The sequence below is a fragment of the Pantherophis guttatus genome, chromosome 3 (assembly GCF_059756535.1).
Source record: "Pantherophis guttatus breed Tessera chromosome 3, ASM5975653v1, whole genome shotgun sequence".
Lineage (NCBI taxonomy): Eukaryota > Metazoa > Chordata > Lepidosauria > Squamata > Colubridae > Pantherophis > Pantherophis guttatus.
In genome coordinates this window covers 44,444,882-44,469,165 of record NC_142065.1, presented here as the reverse complement: position 1 = coordinate 44,469,165, position 24,284 = coordinate 44,444,882, and the positions used below count along the sequence as shown (strand labels likewise).

The following is a 24,284-nucleotide window of genomic DNA, read 5'->3' as shown; positions in this document are numbered from 1 at the left end:
CCACTTGCCCTGATGTAATGCCGTCCTATTTAGCCATGTTTTTGAGGCCAGGCACATGCATGGAAGGCTGGACGCATGCGTGGAAGGTGCGCATGCAAAACGAGCATGCAAAGCGAGCATGAAAAATGAGTATGCAAAGTGAGCATCCACATGTGCAGCGAACCGGTGGTAAGAATATTGGAAATATGGCATTGACAAAATCACCATCAGTCAATTGCAAAAGGCAGTTTTACTTAGAATAGGTTACTTCCTGAGACAATATCCATAATATTATTAAACAATTATTAACATCTGCCTATCCCAGATCTTTGGAAAGGACTTGATAGGTGGATAAAAATGCCAACCAAGTTTAAACATCTGGCTGATTGTGCAACCAACCATAATAAGGATTAGTACTATAGTAATTTTTATCAAAAAATCTAGGAGACAAAAGTTCAAGAGGGTGGAACTATCTGGTTACATTTCTGTTTTTTCTCATTATATGTATGTCATACAATGAATTGCTTGTTAAACTCCTTCCAGTTTTTAGGGTTATGACATATAGCCTATACTATTTACCACACATAAAAGGCCAAAGTCCCCAGGATTGCATAACTACAGTTGCAGAATTATTTGACTCTTTGCCATTAAATATTATCAGAAGAATTCTGCCCAAGGCTGCATTTGACTAAAGTGCCACTGTAATCTTGCTGAACTATTAAGTTTAGCTCTTTAGATTGGACATTTCATTTATGCGGCAACTTGAAGAGAAAAATGTTGACTTATTGCTTGGCAGCTGATTTATGGTGAGCTGTATACTAATTATGAGTTCTTATCATTTTAAATGAGGGCTATTCAGATTTCAACAACTGCTGTTACTCTTTGAAACTGAATTGCCAGGAAATGTACTATTATTCTGGCAGGAATTTGAGAAATTTTGAGACTGTAACAAGTTGCAATGAAGAACTGTCTATCTTTCTTTGACTTTTTTTTTTTGGTTTAGTTTACCACAGAAAGAGAGGGGGGGGAGGGAGGGAGGAAGAGAGAGAGAGTGCCACGCACATGCATGCAGTGTTAGACATTGCTTAGAAGCCTCAAAACATAATTTTAAAAAACCAATTATTGTTTTTATTATTATTACTATTTAATATGGTTGCCATCATTACTAAATTCCAAGTCAGTTTAAGCTAGGTGGGTTTTACATATTTCTACAGAAGCGCACGTTACATTGGCGACCTGAGGTTTTATGCCTTGTGCTAGTACTTTACCATTATATATATATATTTAATAATTTTATTTTAAATACACATTTGCACATAGACAAATGTATTACAGCAGAGCTTGCTAACTGTATCTATTCCCTAACATGTAGACAAATATACTATTTCTAATCATACTAAAAGATGGAAATTAGGCAAAAGGTAATTTTAATTACGTATGAATCTAAAATCATATAAAAGCCTCAAGCTGGTCAAGAACATAAAGAACACTGTTGTATAAAATAGTTACAGGATGTTATATACAAAAGAGCTTCTAGCACAGCAAGTTCTCACTGTGAAAATTAAACTGAGGGTCAATTATTAAATGTCTGTAGAACTACATGCACTTCAAGGGGTAAAACATCTCTAAATGGTAAAATAAAGCTGTCACAGCCATTGTTCACAGAACCAACTTGATAGGCCTCATATTTAGGATTAAACCTGGTGCGAAGCATCAAAAGTGGGAGAAACTTGTATCATATATAGAACCAGGATTTTTATTCAACAAACACTTTTCAAAGTATTAGCCTTTCATTTTGAATGAGTAAGATAAATGGATCACCTTACTCATGAGGCAACACAATAATTTAAAAAAAGAAAATGAGTAACTTTAGCCCTGGGAACACTGGGGTAGTTATAACCAGCAACTTCTGTACTATCACTTGCTGCACTGGAACAGCCTATATCAGGTATTCAAGTGCTCTTTAATAAAACTAGGATGATGTTCAATAAATGCTGCTCTGCAATATCTGTAATTTGTGGGACTGAATTTGTACCACCTGGTGATAATTTGAATCTTTAGTGATGCAAACTGGTTGTCTGTCTAGTGCATCATGACATTGTCACACAAATGATTTGATTGTGTAATTTGCGTCATTCTCATTTTGAAGACTGTTGCAATTAAGAAAGTCACATTATTTTCACAATGACATTGTAACACATGATGGCTATGTATTCCGCCATTACTCCCAGATTCCTAAGCATATTGCTGAAGTTTAGCAAATTTCATTCCAATAAAATAGGCATGGGATGAGATTACATTACAAAATAAGGTGAGGGAAAGAAGCTAATACAAAATGGTAACCGTATCTCCATAATCTAACAGATATCTCTGTAGGTCCTCTGTATAATATGAGCGAAGTTATTTTTAAGGCGGTCAGTCACTTTTACTGGAGTCTCCAGGATTAACTAAACAATAGACAGTAACTGTAGCATTTGCTAAAAGAGAATAGAAAAGAGAGGAATTAGTTTGATATCCTATGGATTTAAGCACTTATAAGTATTTTAGAATAATTGTGTTTATACAAAATTGACAGAAAGGAAGCCTTGTTAGTGGAAACTCCTATCCCATGTAATATTTTAGATTTTTTATTTATTTATAATAATTTATAATTTTCTGAAGCTTTACATTTCAATTATATAATCTTACTGTTTTAGCTGATAAATATGCACTTACTAGCTTTTAAAAAAATGTAAACTATACCTTCTTAAAGTCCCATATAAATTGTTTGACTTTTTTTTTTCACTTTGAACTTTATATGAAGAGTCCTTGGTGCTCTTTGAGCTTGGTTGTTTTCTTGCACTAGCACTAATGATGTTACCTAGTTTGGGTAATGAGACATCTGCAAGAAAACAACCAAGCTCAGAGACCACCAAAGACTGCTGATTTCAACTCTGAGCTGCAAATATTCTCCTTTATTGGAACTTTAACATGAACAGAAGATAAGCAAGGCCATGGCTGTGGTATAGGATCCATTCATCATAAAATTTTTGGATTGACTATAAGAGAGTGATATTATTGCAAAATTTTATTCAAGGGAGAGTAAATACAAAAACACAAGAATTATTGAGAAGAAAAATATTATCATCTGTTCATAACAATATGAATTCACAGCTGTTGGTTCTTTAGCTGGTGTTTGCTTTCATATGCATCAGGTTCTTCTCAAGAATTTAAGTAACTTTCCAAATGTCTCTCTTTTAAATAATGAATAGACAATTTGGTGCCCTTCAGATGCCTTAACTTTTATTAGTTCCAGCAACATAACAAAATTTTGTGTTATTTGTTGTTCAGAATAGCTGGTAGGCATCAGAGTGCTTTATTTTGACAAGTTGTTGCATCCTAAATTCACCTGTATCCAAAAACAAGCATACCGTATCTCTCAAACTCCAGATGACTTACTAGATGACAAAAAAAAGGGTTTTGTTCATTTTTTTTGTTTCCAAATAAACCAGATTTTGCAACCCAGTTAAAATAGGTCTATTTGGTAAGGAATGAAAAGTTGAAGGGAATTTGAGAGTCAGAATTATTGCTATTTATATGAATCAAATGAAGGACTTTTGAGTCAAAGAGGTGAAAATATTGTACCTTCATCAGAATTTAGAGCACCCTCATCTTCATCTGCTGAATTTCTACTATTATTTTGGGTAAGTTCCTCCAAACGTTTTTGACTAGTCGATGGCACTTCTCCTTCAAGAGTTTTCGAATGAATGTTAAGCAATGCTTTAAAAAAGAAAACAGAGCCTTACATTTTTATCCATTAACCAGTGATATAACATAATAGAATTACTGTACCCTGATTTTTCTTGAAATGTGGGAACAAACCATACATATGCATATATACACATTCACACATCTACCAATACCATATGTCTGTGCACAGACATACATATATGTATACTGTTTGAAAATATCCATTTTTGCCAAACTTGGCTGCAAAAATATGTCAAATAAAGGCAATAACTAAGTATATATATGCTTTCAAATGTAGCTTTTGTTCTAAAATGCCATTTCATTGTATCAGGTATCTGCAATTAAACAGGACAATCTAGGCCTGTATATATGCAGGCTTGTATGTATGTGGACCTGTATATGTGCAATGTGCATTACAGACAGAGTAGTCTGAGTAGTCTGGTGAGATAGAGTACTTCCGTGTTTTTGGCCAGCCAAAAACAGTCTAGACGATATTCCATTTTTGACTCTGCACAGGGTGACACTTCCTCAAACTGAGCTGATGCACAATTTGAGGGCGCTTCTGAACTCATGGCTCCTCTTCAAGGAGCAGGTGGCAACTGTAGCTAGGGAAGCTTTTGTACAGATTCATCTAGTGTGCCAATTGTGCCTTTTCCTGGACCGGGAGGCCTTCCTCATGGTCTCTCATGCCTTGGTCACCTTTACATACATAATTTAGATTGTGATCATTTGATCAGTGGGAAGGTTTTTCTAAGATTCATGATTAAAATTTTAAAAAGTAAGGTCTGATTTCATAGCTGGAGAACTGATTGGTCCATCAAATCTGTATACCACCAATTTCATATAAACATATAAACTTATGAACAGCTCTCAAATTTCTTTCCTGACTGTTTTAAAAACATCAGCATCCCTTTATTTTCCAACTCTGGATGAAAACAAAAAGAAAAGATTTGAGGAGGGGCCTTTTAGGATTATCAATAATCTTAGTTACAACTATGCCCCAAACATAAAATTCCATAAATGTAACTACATGTTTAAAGAGTCCCTTCTGTTATTCTCAGTAGCAGAAAAATTGGCCTCAGTCACCTAGTATGAGCCATAGCCAAGTTATTGTTTGTTCAAGACATCTCACATTATATATCCCCAGGTTAATACTTCATTATTACTTGGAAGAAATGAAATAAATAAATATGATACACCAAAAAGAATATTTTGAACCAGGGGTGAAATCCAGCAGGTTCTGACAGGTTCTGGAGAACCGGTAGCAGAAATTTTGAGCAGTTCAGAGAACTGGTAGCAGAAATTTTGAGTAGTTCGGAGAACTGGTAGCAGAAATTTTGAGCAGTTCAGAGAACTGGTAGCAGAAATTTTGAGTAGTTCGGAGAACTGGCAAATACCACCTCTGGCTGGCCCCAGAGTGGGGTGGGAATGGAGATTTTGCAGTATCCTTCCCCTGCCACGCCCACCAAGCCATACCATGTCCACCAAGCCACACCATGCCCATCAAGCCACACCCACAGAACGGTAGTAAAAAAATTTGGATTTCACCATTGTTTTGAACACTGTTTGTAATTCAAAACCTCCTGGAGCTTATTAAAAATGTACTGAAACCAATTCTTAAATACATATAAAAGAGAAGAAATACTTCACATGTGCTCAACTTTATTTAACAGTGAAAATTAATTCAAAATATTTCCCTCCCTCTTATACAGAGCTTCAAAATGATTTAGGACTCTTCTAAATAAAGACAATATTTACTCTGGTCTTGTGTTATTGACTTGACAAACACGGATGTAGGTGCTCTGCCTATTCAGCTAAGAATCTGGTTTGCCTAGAATATTGAATGGGTGCAGTTACTAGAACACTTAAATGTATTGTAATTTTTTGCAATCTGGAGGATCACATCTAGGAATGCCATGACTCCAAAATCTCTCCTCTCCCCTCTGCTCCCTTCCCCTCATCTCTTCTCTCTTCCTCTTTCCTCACCTCTCCTCTGTTCCCTTTCTTTGACTAAGAGGCTTGCTGTTTGTGGATGTTAGAATTATTATTTATAATTGGGTAACTTCTACATTAGATTTCTGTAAGCCTAGGTGAAGGACTGTTATTGAAGACAGTTCAGAAACTCCATTGTTCAGAAATGTGATTGTAAGTCACTGTTGCCAACTGCGCAGAAGTTGTGCGATTATTGGAAAACTTGCATCAATCGCCAGCTAATTTTGATGTTAAAATCAAGCCATTGTGTAATATTGATAATGAAAGTCCCATGTAGCTTGCATCCATAATATTATGGCAATATCTTCAGCACTGCAACCAGTCTCAGGGACAGAGATCTCTGATTACTGATGCTCTGAATGAGATGACAACAGAGCCTTTGTGGATTCATGCATTTTGGTGGGGGGAACATATTCTCTGATATGGTCCATGTTATTCTTTCTGCCAGTGAAAATTCTTGTTCTTCAAGAACTGTCTTAGTTTTTGACATTATATTTTTGATATTTATTATCATGGTACTTATTTCAGCACATATATTTGTTGATTTATTATTTAATTTAAACCTATACTACATGTTAAATAATTTGCCGAGCTGCAATATTATGGTGTTACTGTAAATAAGCATGGGAGTCTGCACGGACCAAGGAAGACAAATGATAAAACATAATGACATTGTCACATAAATGCTGCAGCTTTTGAACTTCCGTTAGGCTGAAAGTATATAATGGTGGCATTTGCATGAAAACAACACAGTAGATATTCTCATTTTAAAATAATTATGGTTTGCTGCAGATAGTGCTATATCCAAGGTTTGCCCTTCATTTCAAAATTTCAGTTCTGAAGGATCCAATAATAATTTATGATTTTACTTACCAGTCTTCCTTTGTCTTATTTTAACAAGAACCAAAATAATCGTGACAGCAAGAAGTAGAAGTAGAGCAGGAACTGGTATTACAATTGCCAATAGATTTTGCTCACTGGATGAAAATCTGAAAATAAATTCAGTATAAATGTCCACAAGATCCTTTACTAGAGTTTGGAGTTTATTTATTCATAGTCCATCCAAAAAAATGCATCAATCCCATCAGACAAGAAATTTCAGCTGGTGGGGTCCAGGAGAAAAACCTTCTCTATGGTGGTTCCTGCCCTTCGGAACATCTTACTCTGTCCCCCACGGGAGATCTTGTCCCACTCTCCTGACCTTCCATAAAGGCCTGAAAACCTCAATCTGACAATTGGCTTGGGGCCCCAGTAGTGGGTTTCATGCTGGAGGTGGTTGATGGACTAATAGCAGATCCAGTGATGGGTTCCTTCCGGTTCGGCCCAGTTCGGCTGAGCTGGTAGCGGTGACTATATGATGTCACCGAACCGGTTTTCTTTGTTCGGGAGCTGGGCCCTCCCTCCCACCCCGCATTATTCTTACCTTTTATTTGCCCCCCCCCATCTATTTGCTGCTTCCCGAGTCCCAGCTGATTGGCTAGAAGGAAAAAAACTGTTTAAACACTTGCCGCGGGGCTTCAAGGGCTGCCCTACAGCTGATCAGTGTTAAAAGGCAGTGTGGTGGTAGAACAATGCACTCGAAAAACAAATGGGTAGACTGGTGCCTCCAAAAGCAAATGGGTAGACCAGTGCCTCCAAAAACAAATGAGTAGACTGATGCCTCCAAAAACAAATGGGTAGACCGGTGCCTCCAAAAACAAATGGGTAGACCGGTACAGCTCTGCAAGCAGTTAAAAGCCCGGTAGACCAGTACCTCTGCTAAATCCTAAAAAATTGTCACATGGCCATCAAACCACGCCCACAAAATAAGCCACACCCACAGAACTGGTAGTAAAAAAAATTAGAACCCACCCCTGAGCAGATCCCACCTTACCCCCTGCATACCTTGTTCCTTCCCTTCCCATCTTTTTACCTTAACTTATAATTTTATAAGATTATACAAATATAGATTTGTATTGCTTATTGCTTTTAACTTTGGAAGCTGCCACAGTTGCCTTGAGGTGAGATGAGCAGCAAATAAATTTAATAAATAAATAAATAATCCAGATTAAATCCAATAAAAAAAAGTTAGAAGAAAAGTTTGAATAGTTAATAATGCAAGGAAGGAACCAAATCACTTCTATAAGCCATATCTATTGATAAGTATTTTGCAACCTTTTTGAAGTACAGATAGTCCTTGATTTACGACCACAATTGAGACCAGAATTTATGTTGCTAAGTGACAAATTTGTTAAGTGGGTTTTGCCCCATTTTATGACTTTTCTTGCCACATTTGTTAAGTGAATCACTGTAGTTGTTCAATTAGTGGCACGGTTGTTAAGGGAATTTGGCTTCCCCATTGACTTTGCTTTTCAGAAGGTCGCAAAAGGGGATCACATCACTCTGGGATACTGCAACCATAATAAATATGAACCAGTTGTCAAGCATCCAAATGGTCACATGACCATGGGGATGCTCCAACAGTCATAAGTGTAAAAAATGGTCATAATTCACTTTTTTCAGTGCCGTTGTAACTGTGAACAGTGACTAAATGAACTGTTGTAAATCGAGGACTTCCTGTATCTGGAAATTGGCCAAATAAAAGAGGAGACTTGTCATCTGGATCATAAAAACACTTAAATACAGATTAGAAATTTATAACATATGCTGTTAAAATGCCTACTGTACACTTAGTGTAATACCAATCATCAGGAAATGTAACTGTTCTCATAATGAAGAGGACTCTTCATCAATCATAAAGATTCCAACTAACACTGAGGAAAATTGTAGATAACATTGAATGTTCTGGCTTTTAAGAAACAACCTTCATTCTATTTTTTTGGGGGGGGTGGAGGGTATAGATTTGGTTACCTCTTCGAACAAGTGAGTAGGAATTATAAGTGGTGGGTTAAGACCATCTGGAAACCTCTGGAAACTTCAACTGCTCCAGAATGCAACAGTGAGAAGAGTAATAGGCATATGATACCTCTATTAAATGAGCTACATTGGTTGTTACTTTGCTTTTGAGGTGCTTATCATCATTTGTGAGGCCCTATTTCACCTGGTTTTATTGATGTACCTTTCTTGTAGTGTTGGCCTTGATCTAACAAGGTTGGCACACCTTGGGTTAAGCAGTATAGGCACACTTCTATAGGGACCTTGGAAGTGTGCCTTTTCTGGCAAGATGCCAGTGGTCTAAAATATGGTACCCCCAGTTTATTTAACTGGAAGACTAGTTACTATTATCTCCGTTGATGCAGCTGATGACGTTCTGAAAGACCTTAAACGCCTGACCCAGTTTCAGCTTTGGGCTAATCCAGAGGTGGGATTCAAGTAATTTAACAACCGGTTCTCTGCCCTAATGATTTCTTCCAACAACCACTTTGCCAAACTGCTCAGAAAGTTAACAACCAGTTCTCCCGAAGTGGTATGAACTGGCTGAATCCCACCACTGGGCTAATCCTCAATATACAACTATGATAGAGTTGGATTTATGGTTGTAAGTCAAGGGACCCATGTGACCAGAAATAATTTTATGCCCTTTTTAGAGCAGTCATTAAGCAAATGCTGCAATTGTCAAGAAAAAGTATTCATTTGAATGGGTATTTCTTGCTGGAAACCAGCAAAAAACACCAAAAACCTACAAGAAAAACATTGCATATCATGGTCATTGCTATAAATCTGCCAGAATTGATTGGATTTGGGCCACATAACGATCGGGTCTCAGTTTGAAAAACCTTGCATGGTTTTAACTAGCTAGTGCTCTCCTCAGTGTTGTACAATAACAATATCATGCTCAAAGTAGGAATTAGGAGAATCATATTTACATCATATTATAGAAAGTCTCCCCAGCTTAATGCCATACAGAGGAAGTTGGTGCCAATGTCTAACCACTAGGTCAGTGATGGCTAACCTTTTTGCCTTTGCGTGCCAAAAGTGTGGGGAGTGTGGGGGGGGTTGCGCGAGCATGTGCCACACCCATAATTCAATGCCCCCCTGCCCCCCCGCATACACGCACAACCCATCCGCACTCCCCCTCTTTTGGCACATGATGGCAAAAAGGTTACCTGTGGGCCCAGTAGGCCTGTTTTTCACCCTCCCCAGGCTCTAGAGGCTTTCTTGGAGCCTGGGGGGGGGCGAAAACAGCCTTCTCCACCCCACCCGGAGGCTCTCCGGAGGCCGGAAACGACCTGTTTCCTGACTTCCGGTGCGCCCAGAAAGCCCAAAATTCAGCTGGCCAGTGCACACATGCATGCTGGAGCTGAGCTAGGGCAATGCTCACATGCCCACAAATATGACTCCGTGTGCCACCTGTGGCACGCATGCTATAGGTTCACCATCATGGCACTAGGTTTTTGCACTAAATTGGGAAAGGCAAAATTAAAGCAAGTAGATGCCATCAATCTGAAACAAACATAAAACAGAAGTAGAGAATTCAGATGAAAGGGCAGGTTGAACTCACTGTAAAGATCTGACAGTTCTCCTATTCCTTGAGTCAGGATGACTGAAGCTCCCTTTACTGGATGTGTAAAGTTATTGGATGTCTGCCAGGTTTATCATTTTTTTCCTTTCTCTTCTGTTCTATTTTGGTTTTGTTGCTTTTCACATTATCTGATGTTTTGTGAGCCACCCAGAATCATCTGGAGTCAGGTGGCATCAAATCAAATTAAATCAAACAACCAGAAATATGTAAGAATAAAATTAGGAATCAGCAGAGAGCATTAAGAGCTGCTCCAGTGGCATCTGTCTTTTGTGCATGATGGAAAACTTTTTCCTTTTTTTTAAACTCATGATTAACGCTCAAACCAATATTACTTAATTAATCAAAAATTACCTTTGAATGATATGGGAACTGCAAATTTGTTTGGTCATAGGAAGGTACAGCACTTTAGCTTTAAAATATTTAATAACTGCAGGGATGTGTTTGTTGCCCTACATATTGAATATGTAACTATTGCATTGAGATTGTTTAGGCATGCAAAGAAAGATCTGAGGAGTGAAGCTTCAAGGAAGAAGATGACTGGAAATAAATGCCAAGATATTTAAAAGCATTTACCTGCTCAGTTCAGTTGCGGTTGATGTTCCAACTGTGGGGATGATTAGTGTGCTGCTATGTGAATACATCTTTGTTTGTGCATGATTAATTTCTAGTATTTTAGGTTGCAATGGGAAGTTATTGTGTGAAGCCTGCGTTGAAACTCTATTTGAGATATAGACAAGATTAGCCATCATTAGCGTATAGCAGATTGGAGGTGGTTTTTCTGGCCAAGAAAGGGGAATGGAATTCTGCTTCATTAAGAGCCTAAACAATGAATGCCATTGATATAAAAATTAAATACTGGGAGTGGGAAAGTCCTTTTTGGCTGTTTTAGAAATTAGAATAAGGTGAGTTGATGTCTCATTTTTTGAGTATTGGATCTGCTTTGTAGTACCCTCATGCAACATCATAAATTGCCGAAACATGCAATCAGTAGAAGAAGCTGCTAATTTTTGCCACAACCACTCATGAGGAATTGAATCAAACTCTGCATTTGGAGTGATAAAAGCAACAAAAGGAATAATCTACTTCACAAGAAGTGGTGCAAAGTGATGCGTTGTTCGTTAGCAGAAAAACCTATTCTGAAGTTGGTATGTTTAACTGTTAAAAGTCTTTCTTGAACCATCCAATCAACAAGTTTATGTTAAGAAGTTTTGTGTATACTTATTAGGCAAAATAAACTGATTGGATGGTAAGACGACAACACAGATTATATGCTTTTTGCTTATCTTGTAGCAGAAACCGCATTTTGTTTTCTAACTGAAATTTACACATTTCCACCAATATAATAAGACATAAGAAAGGAGTGCCATCTACTGGCTTATCTTTAATTAATTGATAAATTCATTCATTCATTGCAACCCAAAAATTATTTCCAATTTTTTCTTAGATATAATATAAACAAGTATAGTTTTTGGTTAAATTGTTAACAATCTAGTATATGCCAATAATGCTACTGCATTCCAGTAATGCTAGTATATTCATCCTGCTGGTATATTCCAGTAATATGCTAGAAAAATTAATACTAGTTTATAAGGCCATCTGTATGAAACCCAACTTTCAAATTTTTAACTAAAATATAAAAAATATACCACCCACATTTTTATGATATTTTTGATTTAAAAAAAATTGAAGATGAACTTATTTGGAGGTATATATGGGAAATTTGGATACTTTAAAACAAATATTACAGTATTTACTTGAGGATAAGACCATCCATGGGATAAGCTGACTGTTTTTTGAGGTATATTGTGGCACCTAAAATTCTTGGCTTATCCACTAGTATGGTATACATTTGAGGAGTATACTGAAAAATACTAGATAGCTCCCCATTGTTGATTATGAAGCTGAATTCTAAATTAGCACAAACTAAACCTCAGAATTTTGGGCAGTATTCAGACTTAGCCATGTTTTAAACAGATCTACTTGAAAAAATAGAAATACATTGAGTCTGAATCCAACTATTTGGCTATTCCAGTGTGTGCAGCACTTAAATAACATGTTTCTCTATTTTTATGCTATTCAATTCAGTTTCTTATTCTTTCCTGTGACTTAGTTTTTAAAGGATCCTGATTAGGGATGTCTAGTTCAGAGACAAGTTGTGATAAAATTTCAGAAAAATTATTATCACTAATGAATGGAAAAATGTTTTAATTAGAAGCCATCTGTGTTCATTAACTATACCTTTCTTTGTAGACTTCATCTGTAGATGTCACATTCCAATACCAATATGAAGGTGTAGTCTGTGATTCATATGTAGTTTGGGTATCATTTAAGATATTAGAGAAAACTGATTCTGTTTTAAAAATAAAATAGAATAATGTTATAGCTTGAAATTCAAAATGTTTCTAAATCAAGGTGAAACTTCCTTGTTATTTATATGTTAAAAATCAGCCTTCCATCTGAGCAGCATTATTTGAAATTGTCAGAAACATATCAGAATTGTAGCTGTCAGGCCTAAATGTTGGAAATTGAAATCTAAGGGGCCTTACAATTCTTATCTTTTGTTCTAGAAAAATCATTGGTGGAGGAATATGACAAATACTATGCAAAGGCTATTTGCAGATCTGTCTATTTCCCATCGCATTTGCTTGCTCCATCAGATCCAGCAGGGAAAGCATAATCCAGATCCCTTCCATTAAATAACATGATCTTGTTCAGGGGTAGGTTCTACTTAACTTCACTACCGGTGCTCACTTCACTGATGTGCCTGAGCGTTCTTCTGAGCATGCACAGAAGCTTCTGCGCATGCGCAGATCACCTATGATGACGTCCGGGTCAGTGGGCGGAGCCTCTCACCGGTTTTACTACAAGTTCTTGCGAAGTGGTCCGAACTGGCGGCAACCCACCACTGATCTTGTTGGATCCCAGAGTTATGACTTCTCTGTGGCAGCATGTACTCCCCGATCCAGTTAGCCTCTGACTTCTTGCCTAAAAAGCATGTGCTTTACCAGTGATTTTCAGCTCTTCCTTTTACGAACACAAACATTGTGTACTGCCTACCAGTTGTTCAAAAATTAATGCTACTTAAACAGCATTAGCAGAACTGCAAGTAGAATCTCACATAATTGGATGTTTTGCCATATTTACAGACAAAGGATATTTATAGAAAAATAATTCTAATAACTATATTTGTAAATAGATTTTTGTTTGGCAAATTTATTTTGAAAGTTTTCTTTCCTCCTATTTTTTTTTTTTTAAAATGCAAAGTTATCAGAGGAAAAAAGGTCAAATTCAACAGTTTTGTAATTTCTGAATTTCAGATGGGCCTTTAATATAAGGAAAGCTAAATGTCTTGACAAGTTATACTATCCTGCATGTGATAATCTCCTCAGGCAAATGATAGTCAGAACAGATTTTGGTAAATTAGTATTAAGTCTACACATTTTCAAGGAATTACATACTTTTTTTCAAATTTGCATATGATTCCATCTGCATATATTTTGGGAAGCATCTTAGTTTAATAGTGGAATTTTGTTTAAATTATGAGTAAGGAAAAAAAAAAACCATTATTGCAAGCACAAACCCTTGACTACCTTGAGCTAACAGACAATTTGAACAAAAGAAAATGGCTTGATGCCATTTTGATATATTAAGTAGAAACAAATAGAACTACAGAATGCTCAGCCTGCTTAATGTTAATTTAAATCAAGTATAGGTAGTTCTGTGCTGATATATATATTTTACAAACAGCTCTGACAGCTCCGCTATTACCATTGCCATGCCATAAGCTACCAAACAGCTGATTGGCATTTTAGGAGTTGTGGCTCAGCTCTTCTTTCTACCAGCTCACGAAAGTGCAGGAAATTTAACAGTCACCTTTTAGGAGCTGAAATCTACCAAATGAAAGATGAAAGAAGTATAGAATGCAAAAGGGTTGAGATGAGAGATGGTGGATAGTGAGAACTGCCGGGAGAAGAGTGAGACAAAAAAAGTCAAGAAGAGCAAAGATATTGGTGAGAAGATTTGTCCAGCGAAAAGAGAGAGTCAACGCCTTTAATTCTCTTCCAAAGAATGAGGAGAACTACTGTTTAAAGAAAATCATCATGGGAAACATGCCAGCCGAGGGTCTACTTCAAAGAAAAACCAAGAAGAAGCACAAGAAGCACATTTTGGCTCCAAAAGCCATCATAGGAGTTGGAGAGCTGATGTTGCAGACCGTCCTAAAGATGCTATTTCAACAGGCAATTGGACTTTCTGATTTTTCTTTGAAGATGTTTTGCTTCTCATCCAAGAAACTTCTTCAGACCTGAAGAAGCTTCTTGGATGAAAAGTGAAATGTCTTCAAAACCAGAAAGTCCAGTTGCCTCTTGAAAAAGCATCTTTGGGACAACCATGACCTGGATGACTGAAAATCTCCATAGACATGATATTGCAGACCTTATGCCCCAAGTGCACCCTCAATTTAAGCCAATAGGTGATTACTACAGTAGCATATTTGCCTTGAGTCAATAGCACAGAGTCAGAAAACTGAATAAAAGTAAGAGATTGTATAATGAGGAATCAGTTCCATCTTGGTTTTTTCTCTGCTCCTCTGCAGTTTTCTTTTGTGGGCTACAGTTACCTTTTATAGTTTTTCTGTTAATGCTTACCCTCCACAATCTGCAGTTGTATGGTTTTTACACTTGCATTCTTGTCCAATTTTCTTGTCCCACATACATAGACTCCAGAATCTTGTCTTTTCAAATCATTTATAGTAACACTGAAAGTTCCTGAGCTATTTCCATTGGTCATAATAATTCGGGGACTGTACTGATTATTCTTGCTTTTTCCTACTATGGGAAAACAACCAGTATTGAGCATCTTGCATTTCTTCATTTCCAGCTTGGGAGTTTCAGATGGACATTGGAGCTCCACTGACCCAGTCAGCTTACCCCAAACAATTTGAGGGGATTTGGACAAATGCCGACCTTTATTTGCTAAAGAAAAAGTCAAAGGCATGACAAATTGATCATCAGAAAGCAACAAAACATTATACAATTCCAGTTACACATTCCAAATGCACAGCAAGAGAAACAAATGAATTAGTATGCCTAGCAATTGTAATCATTCACTTTTTACATTTTTTTCAGACTGGGCTTTGAACAGATACAATTAATTTAAATCATTCTAAAAAGTTGTTACACTTTGGGGACCAGAGCCATACTGCTCCGCCTTCAATCACTCCAGATAGTTTGGATTATCATTTCATTCATTTCCAGATGGGAATATCCAAAAGGCATAAGCTTGGAAATGGATGAACAATGTTCATTTAAGATCAATCAAATAAAATAACACCAAAGCAACAGCTCTTATTTGTTGGTTGGTTGGTTGGTTGGTTTTTCCAATTTGTAGCTAGGTTAATTATGTGGTCAATAGTTCATAAAGTACATTGATTATTGTTTCTGCCAGAAAACTGTTGTGAACTAAATCAAACATTACAGAAACTTATCTCAATACCATTTGTAGGTCATCCCCCACCAGACTAAAATGTCTGATTCAGTCCTGGTTTGTTCAAAAGACAGTCCTAAAGATAAATCTATCTATTCCTTAATAAATCACATGGCAACTTCCCAATCTTGCAATTATAACTTATTTGTTATCAGTGATTCTAACCACTCAGGTAACTCATTAATAATGACTTAATACGTTTAAATATTGATCTAATAAATTCAGAGAAATAAATAGAATTAACATATTTCCTTTATGATCTGGTGTCCCAGATGCCCAGTATTACTATTGATAACCTCAATATATCTTTTTAATAACTTTATTAGTAACATACTGTCACATTTAATTTTACATCTTTAAGGACTGTCTCATTGCAATCATTTCTGCCCATCCTATCCAATCTGGCAGTATCAGGTGTGTGGGCTAGCCTTTTCTGCCATGGCGTCGCCTTGCAGAATATCATTCATCTGGAGATTAGATTCCCGCCCCCCACCCCATTGGCTTTCTATAAGGCCTTGGAATCTTGGCTCTGTGCTTGACCTTGGACCCTCCAAGTAACAGATGGAGTCCGCTTGGTAGTTGTGTCGAGGGATCGATTCATGTTTTGTCTTTTTTCTTGGTTGCTCTGTATTTTTACAGTTTTTGTGTATGTATCATTGTTAGATGCCCTGAGTCGTGTATTTGGGATGGGCATACAAATGTAATAAATAATATATTGTGCACCAGGCACAACCCTCTGGGAAAGAACTTTCAGATCTGAGGTGCCACCAAAGAGAATTCTCACCTCCAGACAGCAACCAATGTGGCCATAGCTATGCTGTGCCCTTAAATTGGGCCTGCCCTGTATCCAAACTAGGCTGAGTCTAATCCTGAGAAACAATGTGCAAAGTATTCAGACCAAACTACCAGTTACTGCATCTTCACAATTCTTCTACTTCTGGATCCTATTAAAAAGGAAGTGGAAATATTGCTTTCTATTGGTTGGTCTTACTGGAGATAAATATGTTATATGTGTATGTGTTTCATATATAAAATTTGCATACAAAGTTAAACTCATGAACAAAGATAAAGCATGAAAATATATGCATGCACAACAAGAGCTTTAAAATAAAAATACTTTTCTTGTATTTCCCCTGTTTTTTCTCATTTTCCTCCACATCTATGATATTACAGCAGTCTTTTCTCACCACCACAGTGGCTATAACACTTGCCTGTCACATAGACATGCATTTGATATGAAACGTAGCAAGAAATGTGTTTTATGTGTTTTAGTTACTACATTTCTCTTCCTGAATTGCTTATCTTTGTGTTTTTTTAAAAAAGAAAAATGTCCCTTGAAGCATTGTGGACTGTACTTACAAAAGTCTAATGATACACATACATGCAGTTCAAATGTGTAACTTTGCCATTGCAATCATTAGTATATAAGCATGGTTAAATATAGATGTCACTTGGTGCAGAGTGAGTAAAGGATTTTCTAATTTTGTATAAAATAATTTCTTAAAAGGCAGAGCAATAAGAAGTTGATTATTTTATATAAAATTGTTCCTTTCCCTTCTTTGAATCAAGTGATATCCATATGTAATCCGAAAGCAAGTTGATTACACAGAAAATAATAGGATTAGTATTGGTAATACAACCGTGTTTCCCCAAAAATAAGACCCTGTCTTATATATTTTTTGAACCCTGAAATAAGCGCTTGGCCTTATTGCCATGCACTCAAAAGCCCGATTGGGCTTATTATCAGGGGATGTCTTATTTTGGGGGGGAAACAGGGTAACTCTATTATTACTACTTGATTTTGTAATATTTTAGTATAAGCCATCAGTAGGGTACACACATACACTCTTTGGAGAAGAATACATTTATGATATTTACTTACCTTCTAAAATAGTTAAATTCACTCTAGCATATAAACCATTATATGTCTTGCCAATGCCACATCTGTAATAACTGGAATCTGTCTTTTTCAGCTCTTTTATTGTCACTTGCAAAATCCCTTGTTGTGGGTTGTTGTACATTGACACTCTTTCTTTGTAATTTTGATCAATGAAACCACTGCTAGAAATGATAGTCTGACAGCTTTTATATGGCAATTCCTTGCACAAAAATTTTCTGTCATGCCTATTCACTGATGTGGGTACATAATAGCATTTGATTGTCACTGATCCAGCAACATGACGTATCAGTAGCATTGGTCCATATAATGTGCTTGAAACTATTTTGAAGAAAAAGAAGGAATGCAGTCAGCACATTATTCCCTCCAAAAGAAGAGGAAGATAAATACAAGATTTACAAGAAAGTCTTTGAAAGAAAATTAATAATCTTAACCCAGATCCAGTTAAATCAGATAAAACTTTAGTAATCATGAATGGATAGAACATATTTTGTTTATTACAGTTATTTGGCAGTAAGTACTGGAGTACTACTGGAGTCAGTGGGATTATTCTGTATTATTGCAACACTTCTTTCATTCTGTCAGCAAGACAAGAAATTATAGTAATACGCATATTTATTTAAATATTACTAATTAATACATTAAAAGATAATCAACTAACAAATATTTAATTATTTAAGAATATCCAAGAGAAAACAAATTATAGTTTGCTAAATCTTGCTTTACTTACAGATTCTTTAATGTAAATATACACTAGGAAAATCTAAGAGTCATTTTCTTCAATATTAAAATAAACATTCAAACTTATAGGAACTGGTTTAAGAAGAATGAAAGCTGAGGTGGAGTCTAGAAATAGTAGCAATGTATTAGCTATATTGATTAAGAAACCACTTAGTCAATAAATTAGCCAGTCTAGTGATTAAGGCACCTGGCTAGAAAGTAGGAGACTGTGAGTTCTAGTCCCACCTTAGTCATAAAAACCAGCTAGGCTACCTTGGGCCAGTCCCTCTCTCTCAGCCCAACCTACCTCATATGAGGAAAATATGATGTGGGGAAAATAGGAGTTGCTGCCTTGAGTTATTTACAAAAATAATAAAGGTGGGACATAAATAATAAATAAATAAATACATAAATAAAATATTGAGTGGTTGATATACATAGAAAAGGTAAACCAAAAAATGAACCCCCAAAATTAATTTGGAAGTTGCTTCACACACACACACAATTGCTGTTTTAAGGATGCTATGAACCTGTCTTGTTCACAGAATTGTCCAGTCAACCCATCTTTTTTCCTTACTTGTTCTTCCATTATTTTTCCTTCCAGTCAAAATCAGTTAAGAAGGAAATGGCTGAATATACTACACTTGGTACCTTTTTATAGCTCTTTTTGCAAGAATCCTACATCGAACTGCTGAATGAACATTGATTGGATCATTAGTGTCATTCTTTCCTAACACGTGAGGAAAAAGCTAAGGAGATAAAAGTTCTGGCTACTCACCATGTATCAGAGTGAACAAAATAAAGATAATCCGCATCCTGCTTGAATTCAGAAATATTCAAGAGGAAAAATAATTGAATTGAATGGTAGAAACAGAACAGATTCCAAGTTGTCTTGCAATGCCTGATAGCGATATAAAAATCATTTCACTTATTAAAAAGAAAAGAAGTGGTACCCCATTCTGAAGACCTGCAGTCCAATTTTTCTCCATCCCCAGAAACCCCTGAATTTTGTTGCCACTTTTCATTAGAAACCATATGAAAACTACAGTATACCAAAATAAGCTTAATACTACTTTGAAAAACAAAGAATTCCATCCAAATTAGAAAATTAGAAAAAAAGAGAGAAAATATTCGTCTACATGGCATTGCCATCCATCATTTTACATCATTAGATTACCCACTGTCCTCCCATTGACATCATTAAGTCCAGAAGAGAGGGGGGGTGGAGGGAGGGAGGGAGAGAGAGAGGGGGAGGAGAGGGAGAGGGAGAGAGAGAGATTGATTTCCAGTGAAATTCAGTATTTAACATTCACATAGCAGTGGGACATTTAATTAAATGCTTTCTGCAAAAATAAGCAGCTTTCCCAAAGGGTTTCTTTCCTTCCAAAACTTCTCCAAATTCATTTGTAAGATCCGTCTTCCTTTCCCTATTTTTTCTATTGCTAGAACTTCTAAATAACATTGCCAGCAGATTAATGAAAACAATATTTATGTTCAAGATGTTATCATCTGAATTAAAATATTTTTAAGTGCTATTGAAGAGCATCTAAAACACAGGTGTCAAACCCGCAGCATCACATTGCTGTCATGTGATGTATCACAATGTTTTTCCCCTTCACAGAGTGGGGTGGGCATGGCCTGCACATGACGCATCTGGCCCATGGGCCGCCAGTTTGACACCCCTGATCTAACAGCATATTGAATCCTACCTGAAATTTAACCATTTATCCTAATCAGTGCTTGGCTGCACATTATCTAGAGCATTTAACCATACAGTCAGTTTTTATCTACTGAACTCAGAGCTATTTAAACAAATGATCTTATTCATGTCTGGGTCCTTTGGTAGTTTCTCTTTTGGTGATTCAATTGTGTGCAGTTACACTTTACATTTCAGCCACGGTCAAGTCAAAATCAACTCCTACATGTTAAATCTCACTAACTATCACTATGCTCCATCTCCAAACTCTTTTCTCTAAATGTAAATATTAATTCATAGCAAAAAATCAAATTTGATCAGATACAGCACATATTAATGCCCAGTCTGTGCAGTTCAATTAGGCCTGAGGCTCTCTGCCATACAAATTAATCTCTCCCAGAGGTGAAATCTAGCAGGTTCTGATAGATTCTGGAGAACCAGTAATGAAAATTTTGAGCAATTTGGAAAACTGGCAGCGGAAATTTTGAGTAGTTCAGAGAACCGGCAAATACCACCTCTGGCTGGCCCCAGAGTGGGGTGGAAATGGAGATTTTGCAGTATCCTTCCCCTGGAGTGGGGTGGGAATGGAGATTTTGCAGTATCCTTTCTCTGCCATGCCCACCAAGCCATGCCCACCAAGCCATACCACGCCCACCAAGCCACACCCACAGAACCAGTAGTAAAAAAAATTTGGATTTCACCACTGATCTCTCCCCATTTGCCCTAAGACCTAATCTTCATATAAAAAGGAATTAAGAGTTCTTTAATGTTTCTATATACTCTGCCTTGTCTCAAATGCAAAGACCAACCATTTAGCATTACTCCCATTACTCTTCTTCTCTAAGGAAAAAAAAACCCTTTATTTAGGGGAAGGTTGTAAGCAGTGATGGAAAACCCCTTTGCCAAGTAGAATAATTCATGTTCAGCTCCATTCTTTCCACTCTCCACTATCCAATCAGAACTGAAGAAGCTTCTTGGATGAGAAGTGAAACATCTTCAAAGAAAAACCAGAAAGTCCAGTTACCTCTTGAAAAAGCACCTTTGGGACATTGTTCAGCTCCAGTTTTTTTATGCAAGCATTCTGTCAGGCCAGAATTCTGTCTAGCATAGCCTTGTCTTCTATGGATAGCATGGCCATTTAAAAGGGGGAAGCAAGAGCCATGGCAGTCTACTGAGAATCTACAGAATACATACATGAATCCTCATGATACTTATTTATTTATTTATTTATTTGTTTAAATTTCTATACCGCCCTTCTCCAATATAGGACTCAGGGCGGTGAACAGCCAAAGTAAAAACAAGACATACAAAATCTAAAAACTGTTTAAAATAATTAAATATTCTGGCCGTAATTAAAAAATTCCAATTTAAAATCAGTTTAAAATTTAACTCAAGCCAGCCCAGCTAGCTGAAATAAATGGGTTTTCAGGGCCTGACGAAAAATCCGGAGGTCTGTTATTGTACGTATCTCTGGGGGGAGGTTGTTCCAGAGGGTGGGCACCGCCACAGAGAAGGCTCTCCCCCGGGGGTCGCCAGCCGACATTGTCTGGCGGACGGCACCCTGAGGAGGCCCGCTCTGTGTGAGCGTACTGGCCGGTGGGAGGCTATTGGTGGCAGAAGGCGGTCTCGTAAATACCCCGGCCCTGAGCCATGGAGCGCTTTAAAGGTGGTCACCAACACCTTGAAGCGCACCCGGAAGACCACCGGGAGCCAGTGCAGCTCGCGCAGGAGAGGTGTCACATGGGAGCACCTCGTCGCCCCCATAATCCCCAGCGCAGCCGCGTTCTGGACCAGCTGGAGCCTCCGGGTGCACCCCAGGGGAAGCCCCATGTAGAGAGCGTTGCAGTAGTCCAGGCGGGAAGTGACGAGTGCCTGAGTGACTGTGCGTAGGGATACCACCTTTGTTGTACAGAATACATATATGAATCCATAGAATACATGAATCACCTTGATACAACCCTTGCTGCTATTATAATATAAATTGTATTCATGAAAATGTCATCATTATTTCTAAATTTATGTCTATACATACTACGACAATCAAATGCAAATCTGCATTCTATTTTTCTTCTTTTTTGATAATGCAGAAATGAGTTATATAATTTATAGCACACACTAAGACACCATGGGTCACATCCTAATTCAGCAAGTATGCAGGGCAAATTTATTTTAAATTTAAATCCCATTTTTCAATGGAAACTGCAGAATGTCATATAAATACATTGAAAAATAACCTTGATAAAATTGGGTCTTTGGTTTGAGCACATAATGTTGAACCTATTTACTTGAAGTCACCTTATAGTCAAGGTAACCTAAACTGAGGAAGGGCTGAAGTGACTATTGCAATGGGCTCTGGAATTCCTAATCCTAATTCTAATCTAACCAAGTTTTTCCTTTTATTAAATTGATCAATTTGAATTGAAACAGGAGAAGAATTAGCTTGCTTCCTATTGCAAAAATGGGCAACCTGCAGTCCCATGGCATTGGAGGCCCTAAGTCCCCTTTTAGTGACCTTTGGAATTATCTCTGACCGTGACTGCTGAAAATTGATGGCAGTTTTGTGCCTTGTTGAAAAAGAGGGAAAAAATGAGACTGGCAATATAAGTCCTCAGACAGGATTATTACAAACTTCCATTCTCAAAACAACTTTCATTCTTTATGTCTGGAATAGCCCCATTCACTCTGCGGGCATTGGTCTTCAAGAAACAATTGTGCTCCTTACCCATCAAAACTTGCTTGTTCATACCTAACACTACTGTTGCTGTTAAGATTCCTCCTCCAAAAGCTGCTACGTGAGATTCACTTTTGTGGCTTCTTTGAATAAAGTGATACTTAGTAAGATCAGCATAATAGAAAATTAAGAGTTTTGTTAGTCAATGTAATCTCATGCATGTTTACTTAAAATAAATGTCCCTGTGATCAAGGGACACTTGTCCCTGTGATCAAAACACACTTATGTTGCAATCCTGTTCAAGTGACCACAGAAGTAAGAGTCATTGTATTCAATATGGCATGCTGTCAACATTCTACTAGTTTCAGGAAAAACTCGTTTATATAAAACACAATGTACATTTTAAATATAATTTACCATATGCCACTTGGTCACTTCGCAGTAATTTCAATACAATGTTATTCATTAAAAAACTTTATTCGGTATTTCCTTCCATGTAGAAGCTTGCCTTGTACTTACCTAATGATGACTATTTCATATACCTCTATTTTCCAGATATTATCTTTGATAGTTGCATCACTGACCTAGAAATCCACAAAATACAGATGATAAAATTTTGGTTGCATTCCAAAATATTTCCTTACTATAGATATGGCTAATTTATTTATTTATTTATTTATTTTAATTTGATTTATATGCCGCCCTTCTCCGGAGACTCAGGGCGGCTTACAATGCGTTAAGCAATAGCCTTCATACTTTTGTATATTTATACAAAGTCAGCGTATTGCCCCCACAATCTGGGTCTTAATTTTACCTACCTTAGAAAGGATGGAAGGCTGAGTCAATTTCAGTCCAGCCATTCAAAAAACTTCAGTTTCATGTTATATCTTGTTCAGCAATTAGGCTGCAAAGGAAAACAGTTGAATATTTAAAAGAGGAAGCCACAATTCTGGCTTTATATATCTCAATTACCACCGTCTGTAGTATAATGAAGTTCTTGATTCAAAGAAGAGGAAGGACCTGAGGTCATAATGAAACAAAATCCCCTGAAGATGGACAAGCTGCAGATTTTTTTTTAAAAAAAATCTAAGTTTAAGTATGATATATTGGCACTTACTTCACAAATCAGCAACCTAGTTCATCGTTCATTTCCCTTGAGGCTCACCACATACCGTATTCTGTGTCTGACTTTATGTTTTAGATTCTTATAGTTTTTAAAATTTTAAATTTTAAATAGTTTTTAAATTATTTTGATTCAAAACAAACAAACAAGCAAAACCCTGAGAATGTAGGAAGTTGCAAAAGCCCTTCTACATTATCTTTATTTCCAAAAAGTTTCTGGGCCTCCTGTAAACTACTGGGGTATTCCTAGTAAAAGAAAAAGGATGAGGAGATGCTGCCTGCTACTTTAGGAAAATACCTACTTAGTCACAAAAAGAGCAAACAAAGGAAAGGTGGTAGAGAGAATTCTTGAAACTAGAGAAAGTAATAGAAATGGAGCAAGCTTTCCAATTGGCTATTAACTAAATTGATGTTTTATGGATGACCATATCACTATGACAGTCATTTGGCATATATGCAAAATCCTGCATGTTGGCCCTTTTGTGAGAGTGCTCCTAATATGTCTCAACTTTGTAAATATGTCTCCAAGTCC

General features: G+C 36.9%; 1 protein-coding gene across 3 annotated transcripts; it reads right to left on the bottom strand.

The window, feature by feature from the left end:
• Positions 1 to 1,389: 1,389 nt before the first annotated feature.
• LOC117663860 (polymeric immunoglobulin receptor-like) lies at positions 1,390 to 23,529 on the bottom strand. Of its 3 annotated transcripts, XM_034414363.3 has the most exons (10): positions 23,449 to 23,529; positions 23,150 to 23,214; positions 19,042 to 19,164; positions 17,529 to 17,864; positions 14,809 to 15,135; positions 12,401 to 12,512; positions 10,736 to 10,879; positions 6,574 to 6,689; positions 3,604 to 3,738; positions 1,390 to 2,456 (listed from the first exon to the last, which is right to left on the bottom strand). In XM_034414363.3, the coding sequence occupies exons 3-10, from the start codon at positions 19,076 to 19,078 to the stop codon at positions 2,395 to 2,397; spliced, it is 1,269 nt and encodes a 422-aa protein (XP_034270254.2). In that variant the 5' UTR covers positions 19,079 to 19,164; positions 23,150 to 23,214; positions 23,449 to 23,529; the 3' UTR covers positions 1,390 to 2,394. The 3 variants fall into 3 exon arrangements, with proteins under 3 accessions (XP_034270254.2, XP_034270256.1, XP_034270255.2); XM_034414365.3 differs by lacking the exon at positions 10,736 to 10,879; XM_034414364.3 differs by lacking the exons at positions 23,150 to 23,214; positions 23,449 to 23,529 and having other exon boundaries at positions 19,042 to 19,365.
• Positions 23,530 to 24,284: the final 755 nt, after the last annotated feature.